General features: G+C 48.0%; 2 protein-coding genes across 3 annotated transcripts; one reads left to right on the top strand and one right to left on the bottom strand.

The window, feature by feature from the left end:
- Positions 1-294: 294 nt before the first annotated feature.
- On the bottom strand, positions 295-5,846 carry CDK2 (cyclin dependent kinase 2). Of its 2 annotated transcripts, XM_028532272.2 has the most exons (8): positions 5,504-5,846; positions 4,727-4,804; positions 4,499-4,619; positions 3,691-3,861; positions 3,108-3,209; positions 2,291-2,434; positions 1,787-1,990; positions 295-1,493 (listed from the first exon to the last, which is right to left on the bottom strand). In XM_028532272.2, exons 1-8 carry the CDS (start codon positions 5,617-5,619, stop codon positions 1,389-1,391), a joined length of 1,041 nt encoding a protein of 346 aa, XP_028388073.1. In that variant the 5' UTR covers positions 5,620-5,846; the 3' UTR covers positions 295-1,388. The 2 variants fall into 2 exon arrangements, with proteins under 2 accessions (XP_028388073.1, XP_028388074.1); XM_028532273.2 differs by lacking the exon at positions 2,291-2,434 and having other exon boundaries at positions 5,504-5,839.
- Positions 5,847-6,544: 698 nt separating this feature from the next.
- On the top strand, positions 6,545-14,537 carry PMEL (premelanosome protein). Its single transcript, XM_028532179.2, has 11 exons — positions 6,545-6,665; positions 9,067-9,177; positions 9,331-9,477; positions 10,172-10,306; positions 10,685-10,849; positions 11,100-11,780; positions 12,782-12,898; positions 13,129-13,213; positions 13,319-13,524; positions 13,624-13,711; positions 14,287-14,537. Exons 1-11 carry the CDS (start codon positions 6,590-6,592, stop codon positions 14,426-14,428), a joined length of 1,953 nt encoding a protein of 650 aa, XP_028387980.1. The 5' UTR covers positions 6,545-6,589; the 3' UTR covers positions 14,429-14,537.
- Positions 14,538-14,626: the final 89 nt, after the last annotated feature.

The following is a 14,626-nucleotide window of genomic DNA, read 5'->3' on the forward strand; positions in this document are numbered from 1 at the left end:
GTATATGTGTTGTTGGGGGGTAGATGAAGGTTTGTGGTGAAAGTAGGAAGTGCAAAAGCTTCAGTTTCTCTAGCTGTAAAAGAGGATAGTGCCGAAGGTGGGCAAAGTAATTCCCACTTTGCCCACCTTCGGCACTATCCCAGTTTCATCATCGAAGTCAAAATGGGGTGGGGTGGATTCGAGTCCTGCACAGAGATTAGGAAAAGTGGGGGTCTGAAACCAATGATCAGGTATACACATTCATATTTTCTCAAATCATTCTTTCAGTAAATAAGTACACAAAAGGAGGAAAGATAAACTATAAAACTAGGAACTTTTTTTAATGAATTACAAACTAAATTACAAATAACGTTAATAGCAAGAACATTCCAGTACAAGAGGTGGGAGAAAGGAGGCAATCATAAAAAAAAACCAATACTCTTTTTTTAAACATTTGCATTAGAAAACCTCAAGGTGCGCGCATGACAACAAATCCACCTACTCCCTCTAAAAAACTACTATAACCTGAAATATAAATATAATTGTTCATTCTTTTAAAGAAATATTTCTTCCCCCATGCCCCTACTCAGTCACAGCCCTAAAAAAGTGTCAGCATTTTCAAAATTACGTCTAAACTTTACTTACACTCCTATGGGGATGGCCCTCAGAGGACAATGTGCCCTGGCACCTGAAGAGCTAAAGATCTTAAGAGAAAAATTCAAACATCTTTCACTTGCCTCTTAAGGCCATGGTGAAGCACAATCCTGTCCCAGAGCCTCCCAGGCACCCCTTGCCTATAGGAGGGACAGACAAGGGCACAGGGGGCAATCATTTCTACTGCAGCCCCAACAGGATTGCAGAGGCTGGGAGTCTTGAGACACCCAGACTGTTAGGTGAAATCAAACACTAAAACTAGGGTATAAACTGGTTGCATCTATTTTTTTAACCTAATTCTTTAAACCAGGCTTCTCCTTATGTTTTCATTTTGCTTGGATTTCAAAATTCCAATCTACTCCCCCTGCTATCAGCTGGTTTAACAAACACAGTGGCAGCAGGAGGTTTGGGGCCTCTGTCATTCCAAACACAGGAAATAATAATTGCGGGGCTTTCAGAGATTGGGATGGCAAATCCTATGTGGGGGGAGGGAAAAGAGGGGGGTTTTTAAATATCAGCCCTCCTCAGCAATGACTATGTGGAGGGGTGGTAGAGAATGAATAAGTGCATCTAATACTGAAGCTTCCTTCCATTTTTTTCTTCCATGCCCTTGTATCCCCAGAGCTGGCTGCCTAAGAGAAGGTGAGTGAGTGTTAAGGCAGCCAGACAAGACAATGGGCACCCACAGCCCAGGGCCAAGCCAGATCAGGCCCCCACTGGAGGAGAGGGTGAGACTGGGGGCTTGGGGAAGGACATCAGAGTCGAAGGTGGGGTACTGGCTTGGTCACATCCTGGAAGAAAGGGTGAGTCAGAGCTGCCTTTGCTGAAATCCGCTTGTTGGGGTCGTAGTGCAGCATTTGCTAGAGGGAGAGATGTATAATGACTTCAGTGATGTGATGGACTAAATGGGCAGCAAGTAAGTATTCCAAGAAATTGGGAAACCAGATTTCATTTTACCCAAGGCAGATGTCTCCCATTTCCCTCCTCCCTATATCTGTCCATTCAGTTGGTAGGTATGCCAACAGGGAGACAGAAGCAGGAGCAAGGGAAACACTGAGACCTGAAGTCCAGGGTCTTATCCTTCCTTCATTCAGAAAAAAGCCCTACCATAGGGTAGTCAATGAGAAATGGGGAGCCCACCCCCCACTCTCACCGATAACAAGCTCCGTCCATCTTCATCTAGGGGAGGCACAACTTTGCTAAAATCTTGCCGGGCCCACTTGGGGAAACTTGGCTTATAATCAGGCATAGATGTGACTCCGGGCCAAACCACCTCATCTGGGGTTCCCAGAGTCCGAAAGATCCGGAAGAGTTGGTCAATCTCAGAATCTCCAGGAAATAGGGCCCGGCGAGTCACCTGAAAATGGGGAGAGGAAAGGCCAAGAGCCACATTGACGTCAATAAAAACTGCCCCCTGTACAATGGAGGTTCCCACAGGCAGTGGAAGGTCAGTAGGGCCCCATGACTCCCCCCCAGGGCCTTTCATGGGGTCAGTCACACAGAGCCTGAGACAATGAAGTCCCTTCATCTGTCTCCTCGCCCCCTCCTTCCTTCCCCCAACCATGGCTTTGCAGATCCCCAAGGCTGGGTGGGGCTGGGAGGGGGTGAATGTCTGGGGTGCCACTGACATGTAGCAAAGGGATCCCAAGCCACTCACGGGGTGTGGGGTAGACACTGCGGTCATCCCCCCTCCTTGTGATGCAGCCACTTCTAGATAGGAGCACAGCGGGCAGAGACTGTGTCTTCCATTTCTTCTGTGTTCCCCACAGCACTTAGCATGGTGCTGGGTACACACTAGGTGCTTAACAAATATTTTTTGATGAATTGAGAGAGGAATATGGGCAATTGTAAGGTAATGCACTGGGGGACAAATGCACATTATATATATATAGGCTAATGGTCTCCAAGCCCCCAGTTACAACCCAGAGAGGACCATAAAACATATTGCTGATTTGATTAAAAAACTCAGCCCACTCCATTGTATATTTAAGGGGATGCAATTTCACATATAAATAAGGATGGGCCTCAGGGATCTTTCAGTCTGAAGAGCCAGAGGTTTGGGCTGGGACAAGATCTAAGTCTGCAGTTTAAAGATGTGGGTAAGCTGTATACAGGTGGCCTCAATGCATTCCTCACAACCTACAATAAGGTTTCCAGGGCAAACGAAGCACTAAATGGAACTCATTCTACCAAATATATGCAGACTAAAGCTAAAGCAGCTGCAGAAATGATTTAGCTCAATTTGGGGATAAGAGATGTATAAGGATGCTAAGGCTACTTGAGAATAACCTAACACTGTGGTTGACATCAGGAACAACAGTCCTGTCCTTTCCCCGCCACCCCCGTAGATGGTACTGGAGAGAAAGAACCCTGTGATAATAGAAGGGCCATGGGTCAAGATGAGCCAAGAAAGTTCTGTTGTCCTTAAATGTGGGGAGGACTGGGCTGGGTGGAACTCAGGCATGCCTCTGTACCATCTCAGCAAAGATGCAGCCCAGGCTCCAGATGTCCACAGCTGTGGAGTAGTATTTGCAGCCCAGAAGGATTTCAGGTGCTCGGTACCACAGGGTCACCACCTGGGGACAAAAATAGGAAGGGGGAAAGGTGGTGTATGGGGCATGGAGATTCCCACATCTCAGCTCCCCAGCACTACTCTCTGCCTCTTAACTAGCAGCTTCTTTCCCTTCATCCTTACCTTCCCTCTGATTTCCCCTAAGTAAAATGACTGCATACAACTTCTCAGCCCAGAATGAGCCTAGCCCATGACTCTGGGACCATAATTTCTGAACCCCCAACTTGTGACCTTCATAGAAAACTTGAGACAAGTGGTCATAATTTTAATGGTATGCCCTCCAGCTTTCCTGGCTTGGTAGCTATCAAAGCCCAGTTAGCCCTGCAGTACAAACTCTGTGCACACTCTAAGACCTCTTGAGGTGTCAGAAGTACTCTCCAACTAGCAGGAGAAAAACTGCTGTCCAAATATATTCAGAAACTTTGTGAATATCCTCGTTAACACCTCCCAGGAAGTTCAGGGGAGAAATGCAGAGAGGGACTGACCTCATGGGTGTAGGTACGAACAGGAACTCCAAAGGCCCTGGCTAGTCCAAAGTCTGCTAGCTTGATGGCCCCCTCTGCGTTGATAAGCAGATTCTGAGGTTTGAGGTCTCGGTGCAGAACCCGATGAGAATGGCAGAAAGCTAGGCCCTGGAGCAGCTGGAACAGGTAGCTCTGACAATGGAGAGACAGGACAGTGTTTATCTCCTCCAAAGCTCTACTTTACTATGTTAGATTATAGTTACAAGTTTATAAGCTATTTCTCTCATTGGGCTGTCAGGCAAGTGAGGATAGGATCCAGGTCTTATTCAGTTTTGCATCTCTTTTCCATATTCTATGCTAGCACATTGAAGGTGTTCAATAAATTTGTATTGAATAAATATCTGTTGATAGATTGAAAGTAACTTGGGGAGTAAACAATCCAGCCCTAAAACAGACAATAAAGATTCACTGGCTATTTCTCCCACCAAACAGGTAAAAGGGCTTGTTTTGTAGGAAGGTACCAAGTGCTCTCAAGTCCCATTTATCTGAGTTTCATCTGACCTTCTCTACCTGAGCTGTTAGGTTGACTCACTAGAGTTTCAGCTTCTTTGATTCTTCTGCCCAGCCCTAGGGTTAATAAGCATAATAAGCAGTGAAAGAACCACAAAAGAAAAGTGTGTATGTGTGTGTGTGGGGGGGGGTGTTCATGTGTGTAGGGGGATGAGGGCTGGGAAGGAAACCAAGATCACAAATCATCAGTCTGATTTGCCTGCCTTCATTTCCCCCACTCAAGACATGACGATGTTGGAGAAGAGTTGAGAAGGATTACCTTGATGAGGGGAAGAGGAATGCCAGTAAGAGCAGAGGCATCCATGAATTTCTTGAGATCTTGATGCAGAAACTCAAAAACCAGGTAGAGTTTGTTTTCTGTGTGGATGACATCCAGCAGCCTAGGAAAGGAAGGTCCATAAATGGAGGTGAGGGAGAGAAATGGCCAGACTACACAGACAGAAGGCATCCTCCTTCAATGTCAACCATCTTCCAGATACATACTCACTTGACAATATTAGGGTGGTTAAGCTCCTTAAGCAGAGAGATCTCTCGAATGGCAGTACTGGGTACACCCTCTGTCTCACTTGGAGAGATTGGGAAAACAGAGATGGGAATGTGATTACAAATATTCCCTTTTCCCCAGCCCAGTCATTCTTTTTCCCCCACGGAGACACCACCCCAGCATCTCCTAGGAAAGTGAAAGAAAATAAGGGTTCTGTAGGAGTTCATTCATGGGTGGACAGAGTGGCTTTTGGACATATTAAGGTCAATTTTTTTTTTCTCAGAAGGGTAGGTAAATAAGGCTTCGTGGTGAAGAGGAAAAGATAACAGGAAAAAAAAAATGGGAGTAGCAGTACCCAGCCTCCCTAGAGGGGCCAGTGAGGTTCAACTGCCATTCTTTTGAAAGGGAGAGAATTCTAAGATGAGGGTGGGGCTGGGGCAGTGAGGAGGGCTCTTTAGTCAGAAAGGTGCTCTTCACCAGTTCCCAGAAAATCCAACTCCACGAAGAGCACTGGACCCCATGTCAGAGGTCCCCTCCCTCCTCCTTGACTGCCCATTTAGGGGCATCACTTGGCTTTGGGGAGCAAGTTTCCCACGGACTCGACACTACCCTATAATGAGGGAAACCCTCTACAGTCCTCCAACCCACTTCTCCACTTCAAAAGAAGTCCCTCCCTGCTACCTTCCGGTCCCTGGACGGCTACCCGCCTGTTAGGGTGGGGGCGGGGGGCACTCAAGGAACTCCCAAGTACAGAGGAGTCCCGGTACAGAGGCCACTCACGTGTCCAGGCGGATTTTTTTAAGCGCCACCACTTCTCCGGTCAGCTTGTTTTTGGCTTTGTACACAACTCCGTACGTGCCCTCTCCGATCTTTTCCACTTTTTGGAAGTTCTCCATGAAGCGCTAGCGAGTCGGGGCAGCCGGCCCTGGAGGGGGCCTGGGAACCCTGCAGAAAGCGGGCCCGGTTCTCGGGGGCGGAGGAGGGGGAAACAGGGCCCGGCACCGCGGCCCCAGGTCCGGATGGAATGCAGTCTTAACTCCTCGCTCTTGTCAATTTGTCCAACTTGAAACAATGTTGCCGCCTCCCCCTGCAGTTCCCTACCACCACCAGAGGCCCCGCCTCTTCTTCCCGCGTTTCCCCGACTCCGCCCCCAGTCCTTTCTATTGGTCAACGTCAGAGCGGGAGAGGAGAACCTCGCGCCCCTCGCAGCAAATCATTTGGTCCCGCGCAAGTTTGGTTCTGAGAGGCCTTAAGTCTAAGACAAGTTTCTGCCTGGGTGGGGAGGTTGAACACCCCTTTCCAAACACCTGATCCGGGCTCGAATTTCCCTGTATCCTGAGTTTGTAGGGATTTCCTGATCTCGCCGTTTTCACAACCCTTAGGGAAAATGTATATCGATCTGAGATTAAATTCCACCTGGCCTACCCAGCCTCCTTTGAAAAGCAGGAAGCTGGGAATCTCATTATAAAGGTTTCCTGGGCTTCGGAGGAGTCGTTGCCTCAGCCTCCCAGCCTACCTCGATACAGACTCTGTTTTGGGGGGCAGGGCCTCTGTTTCTGTCTTTTTGAGAGGTTCCTGGTTTGACTCAGACAACAGATTGATTTTTCTCTCCCATGATGAATTAATTGTGTGTGTCCGGTACGTGTCATGTAGTTGCCCTTAAGTCATTTCTTTCAGTCAAGATGAGAATGACCCAGTCAGTATCTGGGGAGCAGGATCCCTTGTCAGCTCTGCGTTTTTCCAGTCCTCCTGTCCCAGCCCTCCCCTGGAGGGAGAGGGGGAAGGGCTATGCAAATGAGCACCCCTTTTTATATAGAGGCTTGTCCCTGCCTATCCAGCGCCTTTGGTTGCTGGAAGGAAGACAGGATGGGTATGGGGTCCCAAAAATGCTTTCTCCATGTGGCTGTGATGGGTGCTCTTCTGGCTGTAGGGACCACAGAAGGTGAGTGTGGGGCGTGTCACTATGGAAAAGTGTGCATTTGGGTTCGCACACCTGCTCTGGTTTTTCCCCTACCAATGGGAGATACCAGCAACACTTCAGGCTTCTTTCACCCACTTGATTTAATGAGGACATGGGCACCTGAACTCCCTCCCCACATGGAAACTTGGGACTGAACCTGAAAACAATCCCACCTGCTTGGAAGGGCAAGAGGATGGTGGGTCTTCCTGGCCATAATTCTGAGCCCCTTGTGTAGTGAGCTGGAGTAGGGGCTCCAAGGGGGTGACATGAGTGGGAGGCTCTTTTAGACGATGTCCCAGGCACTTGGGATAAGGTCTTTAAAGTGAGGAGTAAGAGAATGTGGTATTGGATAGAAAGGGTAAGGAGGCACCACCTCCCCTCTTTGAGGTGGGGATGGGTGAACACAGGCCAAGCTTTTGTCCTGGGCCTGGAAGAGTCAGGCAGAGGGGTCTCAGCTGAGCATCACATGAAAGGGCTCTGGGGGATTGGGACCTCGTGATAGGAGCAGGGGGTGGGGGTGAGGGGTGGTGAGAGGGTCTGGAATGTCCCGTGCTGCTCTGAGGAGGGAGGGTTGGGAGTGAAAGAAGAATGGGGCATCTTATGATTCTCTTGCTCTAGTGATGGGATGCTAATGAAATGATTCCAGATCCTCCCCCAGCAGAATTAACTAGGTTTCCAGTACAAATTAGAAATGGAGTGAGGATAGTTTCTGCTGTGCTGAAATTACATACATCATATCCCAGTTTCCTCTTTCTTGTTCTAGATCCCTGGTTTCACAGACTTTGAGAAAATTCTTCTTGATTTGACTTTCCTCATTCATGCAACTGTTTTAAATCTTTTTCTTTTACTATGTTCCTTAGTGTATTCTGGAGTCATTCTGTTCATACTTGTCTACTGGAGGCTCTTAAAAGACTGTGTTTACTTTATGGGTCCTGATTTTTTTATATCATAAGAAGCTATTTTTAGATATTAATGAAATTTTATATGGACTGGGTTTGATAATTTTGTCTAGTGTGAAATAATGCTTATTCAATAAAATATTCATTTTTTAAACAGATACTGAATTTGTAGGGTTAAAATAGCAAGGTGTCTGGGATTAGTTTTTAAAGACTTTAGCTAAAACAAATAAATAAATAAAGACTTTAGCTAAAAACAAACAGGAGACTTCACCTGCGGTGGTGAACACTAATACAATACACAGATGGTATATTATAGAATTGTACACCTGAAACCCATATAATTTTAGTAATCAATGTCACCCCAATAAATTCAATAAAAATAAAAAATTAAACAACAACAACAAAAACCCAAACAACAATAACAAAGTATAGAAAAAGAAAATGTGGCAAACACTGATAGCTGTTGGATCTGGTTGAGGCATATAGCAATGCTTCATATCCCTTTTTCTCAGACCACTCTCAGTCAGTTGCAATAATTTTGTCTGCTCTGTCTCCAAACCCAGCCTCTGCCTGCCTCTGATCCATCCTCATCATTGCTTGCTATAGTGATCCTTCTAAAACACAAATCTGATCATATTCAAAACATCCTGAAGGGTGAATTTTGTGTATGAATTATAGCTCAACAAAACAAACAAAATCTTCTGAGGTGGCCTTGCCTACAGGGTAAAAGCCAAACTCCTTCGCCTGGCACTCAGAGCCCCCAAACCGTCTTTTTGGCCTCATCTATCACAGTGTGCATCGATCACATTGCTAGTAATCCCCTCTCATGCCATGCGCTTCCATGCCTCCATGTGTGCATCTACTCATGCTAGGCCTTCTGCCTGGAGTGCTTTATCCCACAGGCCAACTCCTCACTGAAGCCTTTCCTAGTCTGCCAGAGTGGAACTAATCTGTTTAGTCTGTCATTTTTATTTTTTAATATTTTTTAAAGACTTTATTTATTTATTTTTAGAGAAGGGAAGGAAGGGAGAAAGAGAAGGAGAGAAACATCAATGTGTGGTTGCCTCTTGTGCTCTCCCTACTGGGGACCTGGCCTGCAACCCAGGCATGTACCCTGACTGGGAATGGAACCAGTGACCCTGTGGTCCGCAGGCCAACACTCAACCCACTGAACCACACCAGCCAGTCTGTCATTTTCTTGCACTTCATGCACGTCTGCTATGGCTCATATTAAACAGTGCCTTGAGTTATAGTAATTAATGTATATGTCTGTTTCCTATACTTTACCTTGAATCCCTTCAGGGTCATGTCTTATTTGTCTCTTAAGCTTTTTGTACCTAGCATCGTGCCTGGTACATAGTGGGTATCCAGTAAATTAAAATGCACTTCAAATGTGTGAATGAGTGAGGTGATATGGGACAGTATTATTACCTGAGAAGAGACTGAGTGAGGATCCTAGGGCCCTTATAGAACCTTCCTTTTAGGATCCAGAGACCAGGATTGGCTTGGCGTCTCAAGGCAGCTCAGAACTAAAGCCTGGAACAAGCAGCTGTATCCAGAGTGGACAGAAATCCAGGGAGCTGACTGCTGGAGAGGTGAGAACTTGGCAAATTCTGGGGAGGACATGATGGGAATGCGGTGGGGAGAGGAGCAAGAACTGGGTTGAACATATTTGGGAAAAAGAAGAAAGGGAGGTATATGGGGAGGGGAAGCCAAGGAGTCCCACCTAATGCAAATACCCTTTCCAGGTGGCCAGGTATCCCTGAAGGTCAGTAATGATGGGCCTACACTGGTTGGGGCAAATACCTCCTTCTCTATCTCCCTGCACTTCCCTGAAAGCCAAAAGGTGCTGCCGGATGGGCAGGTCATCTGGGTCAATGACACCATCATCAATGGTGAGTACCACTCTATTCCAGGCCCTCATTGCTAGGGCTCAGATTCAGCTTGGGGAATGCCCATTTCCCCTTTTACTTTTTTTTAAAAAACAAATTATTTATATATATGGCATATATATGGCATATTCATTGTAGAAACACTAGAAAACATAAATAAATAAAAGAAAAAATATAATCCCCCAAATGAGGGACAAAAGGCCCAGTGGACCTAGAAGAAGTTGGATGGACTTAGAATTAAACTTGTTACTGGTATGTTACCCTGGGCAAAGTACTTAACTATTTTGTGCTTCTATTCCCTTATCCATAGAATGGGATGATACCTACTGCAAAAGGTTTTTGTAAGAACTAAAATGTGATAATTTATAAAGAATTTAGGTGCAAGGCCTGTCGTAGCCTATAGTAAAGGCTCAATAAATGTTAGTTGGTGCTACTATTTTCATCCCACTAGCTAGAGCAAATCTCTCTAAACATTTTGTTATATGGCCTTCCAATCTCTTTCCTAGGTGAGTATACACATACAAATCTTTAATTGTAGTTTCCATTCTTCCTACTGCCACCCCACATGGATTATACCAAGGGGAATATACTTGGCAGCTGGGGAGTATTCCCAGAGCCCCTCTCTGAGAGCCATTGCTAGGGGTTTTGGTGTACAGAAAGGAATGCCAGGGTTTGACAGTGACTGTCTACCTTGCAGGGAGCCAGGTGTGGGGAGGACAGCCAGTGTATCCCCAGGAACCCGATGATGCCTGTATCTTCCCTGATGGGAGGGCCTGCCCATCTGGCCCGTGGTCTCGGAGGAGAAGATTTGTTTATATCTGGAAGACCGGGGGTGAGGGACTCCCTGCTGTGGCCTGTCATCTACACTTGGCTTTACCTCTTCCTACCTATCTTTCCTTTTGTTTCTACCCTTTAAGCTCAGTGACTTTCCTTGATCATTTTCCCTGTGGCTCCTTCCTTGTCCCCAGCACCAAGCCCCCTCCCCCTCTATTATAGTTGTCTGGGAGCTCCTCCCCCATTTTAGTCCCATTCCATGGAACCATGCATTAGGACTCCTTTCCTGGCCCCCATATCACAGCCTTCCAAATATCATCTAAAACTACCACCCTAAATACATCTCCTGACCTTCCTTCTCTGGTGCCGTCTTTAGTCAGTCTTCTTCGACCAACAACCTCCACCCCTTCTCTGCTTTTCTTTCCAAAAACCTCAGGCCAATACTGGCAAGTTCTAGGGGGCCCTGTGTCTGGGCTGAGCATTGGGACAGACACAGCAGCACTGGGCACACACACCATGGAAGTAACTGTCTACCACCGCCGCCGGAAGTCTGAGAGCTACGTGCCCCTTGCTCACTCCCGCTCAGCCTTCACCATTACTGGTAAGGATGTAAGCAGGGGCAAGGCCAGTTCTAGGGCAGGAGAAGAAGGTGGAGAGGCTTGGCTGGACTGGAAGGGGAAAGGAGAAATGGTGTGTAACCTTAAACGGGCAGAACCGGGAAAACCTGGGTAGAGGAATCTGGGGCTTGGAGCCAGGGTAGAGATAACCAGTCAGCTAGGGGGAGGGTGTGGCTGTGAAAGGGTAAGCTGTGGCCGGGTTATGGCTCTTACTTTTTCTGGTTCCAACCCCAGACCAGGTGCCCTTCTCCGTAAGTGTGTCCCAGCTGCAGGCCTTGGATGGAGGGAACAAGCACTTCCTGAGAAATCAACCTCTGGTCTTTGCGCTCCAGCTCCATGACCCCAGTGGCTATTTGTCTGGGGCTGACCTCTCTTACACCTGGGACTTTGGAGACAGTACTGGGACCTTGATTTCTCGGGCACTTGTGGTCACTCACACTTACCTAGAGTCTGGCCCAGTCACTGCCTGGGTGGTGCTTCAGGCTGCCATTCCTCTCACCTCCTGTGGCTCCTCTCCAGTTCCAGGCACCACAGATGGGTATGTGACCACCGAAGAGGCTCCTGGCACCACAGCTGGGCTAGTGCCTACAGCAGAGTTTGCAGGTACTACACCCAGTCAGGTGCAAACTGAAGAGCCCTCTGGAACCACAGTTCTGCAGGTGCCGACCACAGAGGTCGTAGGTACTACACCTGTGCAAGTGCCAACTGCAGAGGGAACAGGGACCGTACTTGCAGAGATGCCAACTGCACAGGCTGTAGGTACCACCCCTGAAGTATTAACTGCAGAGCCCTCTGAAACCACAGCTGTACAGATAACGACTGCAGAGTTGGTAGAGACCACAGCAGGAGAGGTACCCACACCTGAGTCTGAGGGTCCAGATGCCAGCCCACTCATGCCTACAGAAGGTCCTACAGGTAAGAGGGCCAGTGTGAATGAGATTTATTGAGCTGGGGCATTTGCTACTCAGAGCTGAAAGACTTACCCTGGCCAGAGATGTTACCCAGTCCTTTGCTTGGCAATGAGGTCTCCTCAGAGCCCTCACTGGTTTTAAAGCCCTCAAGACCCTCTTAATAACATGGAATAGATGTGGAGCTCAGGAAGTCGGGGCCTTTGCCTAGGACCTAGGGAGAGAGCTTGTTGCTTCTCTATCCCTGAGGAGAGTGGTTCCCTGAGGGGCAGGCCAGGGAACAGACTGTGGTCATTTATATAATATTTATTATCTCACTTTCTGTTTGAGTGTAAATGCGTAGACATCTGTTCCAGATTCTAACACCATTTCCCACCCCTGGGCTCTCTTCCCAAAGTAAGCCAGCCTGGAATTATAGTAGGAACACTGAAAAGGGAAGAGCAGTGACACTTAGATGAGTTAACACACGTCGAGTATCTAGCCCAGGGCCTGACACAGTGTTGGGTTTAATAAACATTTGTAATTTTTTAAATTTTTTAAAATTATTTTTTAAAATTTATTTTTTAAAAGATTTTTATTTACGTCAAGAGAGAAGAGAAGGGAGAGAGAAAGAGAGGGAGAGAAACATCAATGTGTGGTTGCCTCCCACACGTCCCTAACTGGGGACCTGGTTCGTAGCCCAGGCATGTGCCCTGACTGGGAATCCGGCCTGCAACCTTTTGGTTTGCAGGCCAGTGCTCAATCCATTGAGCCACACCAGCCAGGACATTTGTGATGTTTTAAAACTCCAGCTGCATCCCTCTGTGTGTGACTCTGGGGCAACCACTTCTCAGGGCCCTGTTCCTTCAGGGCCTCAGGTTCCTTATCTATAAAATGAGACTTCCAGGCCTTCTGTGATTCCAAGCCTGGATCCAGTAGCTCTGGCTCCACCTGGAAACATGCCTGCTTGGCCTCTGTTTCCAAGTAAGTCATTGGTCTATTGACTTTGCTTCAATCCTCTCATGCCAGGCTCCCAGAGCCCCCTGCTGGATGGCACAGCCACCTTAATCCTGGTGAAGAGACAAGTCCCCTTGGATTGTGTGCTGTATCGATACGGCTCCTTTTCCCTCACCCTGGACATTGTCCGTGAGTTTTGCCTACTGTGGGGGCCGGCAGAGTGGGGTGTGTGCTGCCTCAAGCTGCAAGTGGAAGCATAGTGTGGAAGGAGTTACCTGGGTGAGAATACCCCAATCCCAGGTTTTTCATTTGAAAACATGGGGATGACACTGGGGAAGCAGCCTAGGGATTTCCTATCTGTGGGCTTTTGGGGAGTTCGGCTTGAGGAATCCCAGACTTAAAATCTTGCAACTTTGCAGAGGGTATTGAAAGTGCTGAAATCCTGCAGGCTGTGCCATCCAGTGAAGGGGATGCATTTGAGCTGACTGTGTCTTGTCAAGGCGGGTGAGTGTCCCAGTGGTGGTCCTGAGAACTGCTGGCATGACCGTTAACCTGCTCTCTGGTGTGTAGTGTTCCTTCCCAGACCCCCTGACATGACACCTTTCCCAGGCTGCCCGAGGAAGCCTGTATGGACATATCATCACCAGGGTGTCAGCCCCCTGCTCAGCGGCTGTGTCAGCCTGTGCCACCCAGCCCAACCTGTCAGCTGGTTCTGCACCAGGCACTTGAGGGCGGCTCAGGGACCTACTGCCTCAATGTGTCTTTGGCTGATGCCAACAGCCTGGCAATGGTCAGCACCCAGCTTGTCATGCCTGGTAGGTACTTGGACAAGAGCAGGGATGAAGTCAGGGAGAGGGCAGAGGCTATCTGGCAGGGAGCAGACACTGAAGCAGGACCTGGGATTCTACTCACAGGTCAAGAAGCAGGCCTTGGGCAGGCTCCCCTGTTTGTGGGTGTCTTGTTGGCATTGATGGCTATGGTGCTTGCATCTGTGATATACAGGTGAGGACCCCATGACCCAGTGCATACCCCCTCATTCCTTATTACCACCACTCACTCTTCCTCAAGGAGAGAAGGAACCACTACTTCTGAGGAAGTACAGTGTCCGGGAAAGATCCCAGACTTGGAAGTTAAACAAGCATGGGCTGCAGTGTTGCTGGTGGGATCTTGGGGAAGTAGCTTAACTTTTCTGAGTCTGGGAAAAGTAGGAAAATTAACAGCTGTCCTGTTAGGATTAGAGGTAGTGTGGCTAAAGCACCTAGTCCTGAGGCAAGAATGGGATAATTGATGATAGTGAAGACTGCTGTCAGCCATATTGAGAGCAGAGGATGTTGGGTGATGGCGAGAAGGGCCGATTCCCTGTCCTGGAGTCCTCAAAACAGGGAAGCTCATAGTGAGAGGGGAATGAACAGAGGTTACCATAGAAACAAGAGAGGATGAACCCTGTTGGTGAGAAGGGGGAGGAGCTAGGATCAAGTCCAAGTAAACCTGGCATATGGGTATGTCCTTTGCAGAAGCACCGACAGGCTGCCGTTGTCCATTGCTAACCAGTTTCCCCCTTCTCCCTGCAATATCAGACGCAGACTTATGAAGCAGGGCTCTACTGTCTCCCTACCCCAGCTGCCACACAGCAGCACCCACTGGCTGCGTCTGCCCCGGGTCTTCCACTCTTACTCCATTGGTGAGAGCAGCCCCCTCCTCAGCGGACAGCAGGTCTGAGCCCTCTCATGTGATGCCACAATTTATCCAGGGTGGCCGGCAATGCCTACCTTTTCTCTAGTCTCCACTTGGAGACTACCATTACCTGAAATAAATACTCAGAACCTGATGCCGTTTTTTCTTGCTTCTTGGGAGAATCTAAGTCATTTATAGAGTAAAGGTAAAAGGGAAGGAGATATACCACTTACTTAACAGATA

The sequence above is a fragment of the Phyllostomus discolor genome, chromosome 2, assembly GCF_004126475.2.
Source record: "Phyllostomus discolor isolate MPI-MPIP mPhyDis1 chromosome 2, mPhyDis1.pri.v3, whole genome shotgun sequence".
NCBI classification, from domain to species: Eukaryota; Metazoa; Chordata; class Mammalia; order Chiroptera; family Phyllostomidae; genus Phyllostomus; species Phyllostomus discolor.

Bases quoted from the DNA above. Each gene is read 5' to 3' on its own strand.
- CDK2 (XM_028532272.2), bottom strand. From the start codon at position 5,619: ATGGAGAACTTCCAAAAAGTGGAAAAGATCGGAGAGGGCACGTACGGA. The intron at 3,862-4,498 runs GTAATCCTTCTC...CTCCATTGTCAG, and splicing joins TTCCTCTTCCCCTCATCAAG to AGCTACCTGTTCCAGCTGCT. The intron at 1,991-2,290 runs GTGAGTGGCTTG...CCCCATTTTCAG, and splicing joins CAGTGTCTACCCCACACCCC to GTGACTCGCCGGGCCCTATT.
- PMEL (XM_028532179.2), top strand. From the start codon at position 6,590: ATGGGTATGGGGTCCCAAAAATGCTTTCTCCATGTGGCTGTGATGGGT. The intron at 9,178-9,330 runs GTGAGAACTTGG...TACCCTTTCCAG, and splicing joins GGGAGCTGACTGCTGGAGAG to GTGGCCAGGTATCCCTGAAG. The intron at 13,525-13,623 runs GTAGGTACTTGG...TTCTACTCACAG, and splicing joins CACCCAGCTTGTCATGCCTG to GTCAAGAAGCAGGCCTTGGG.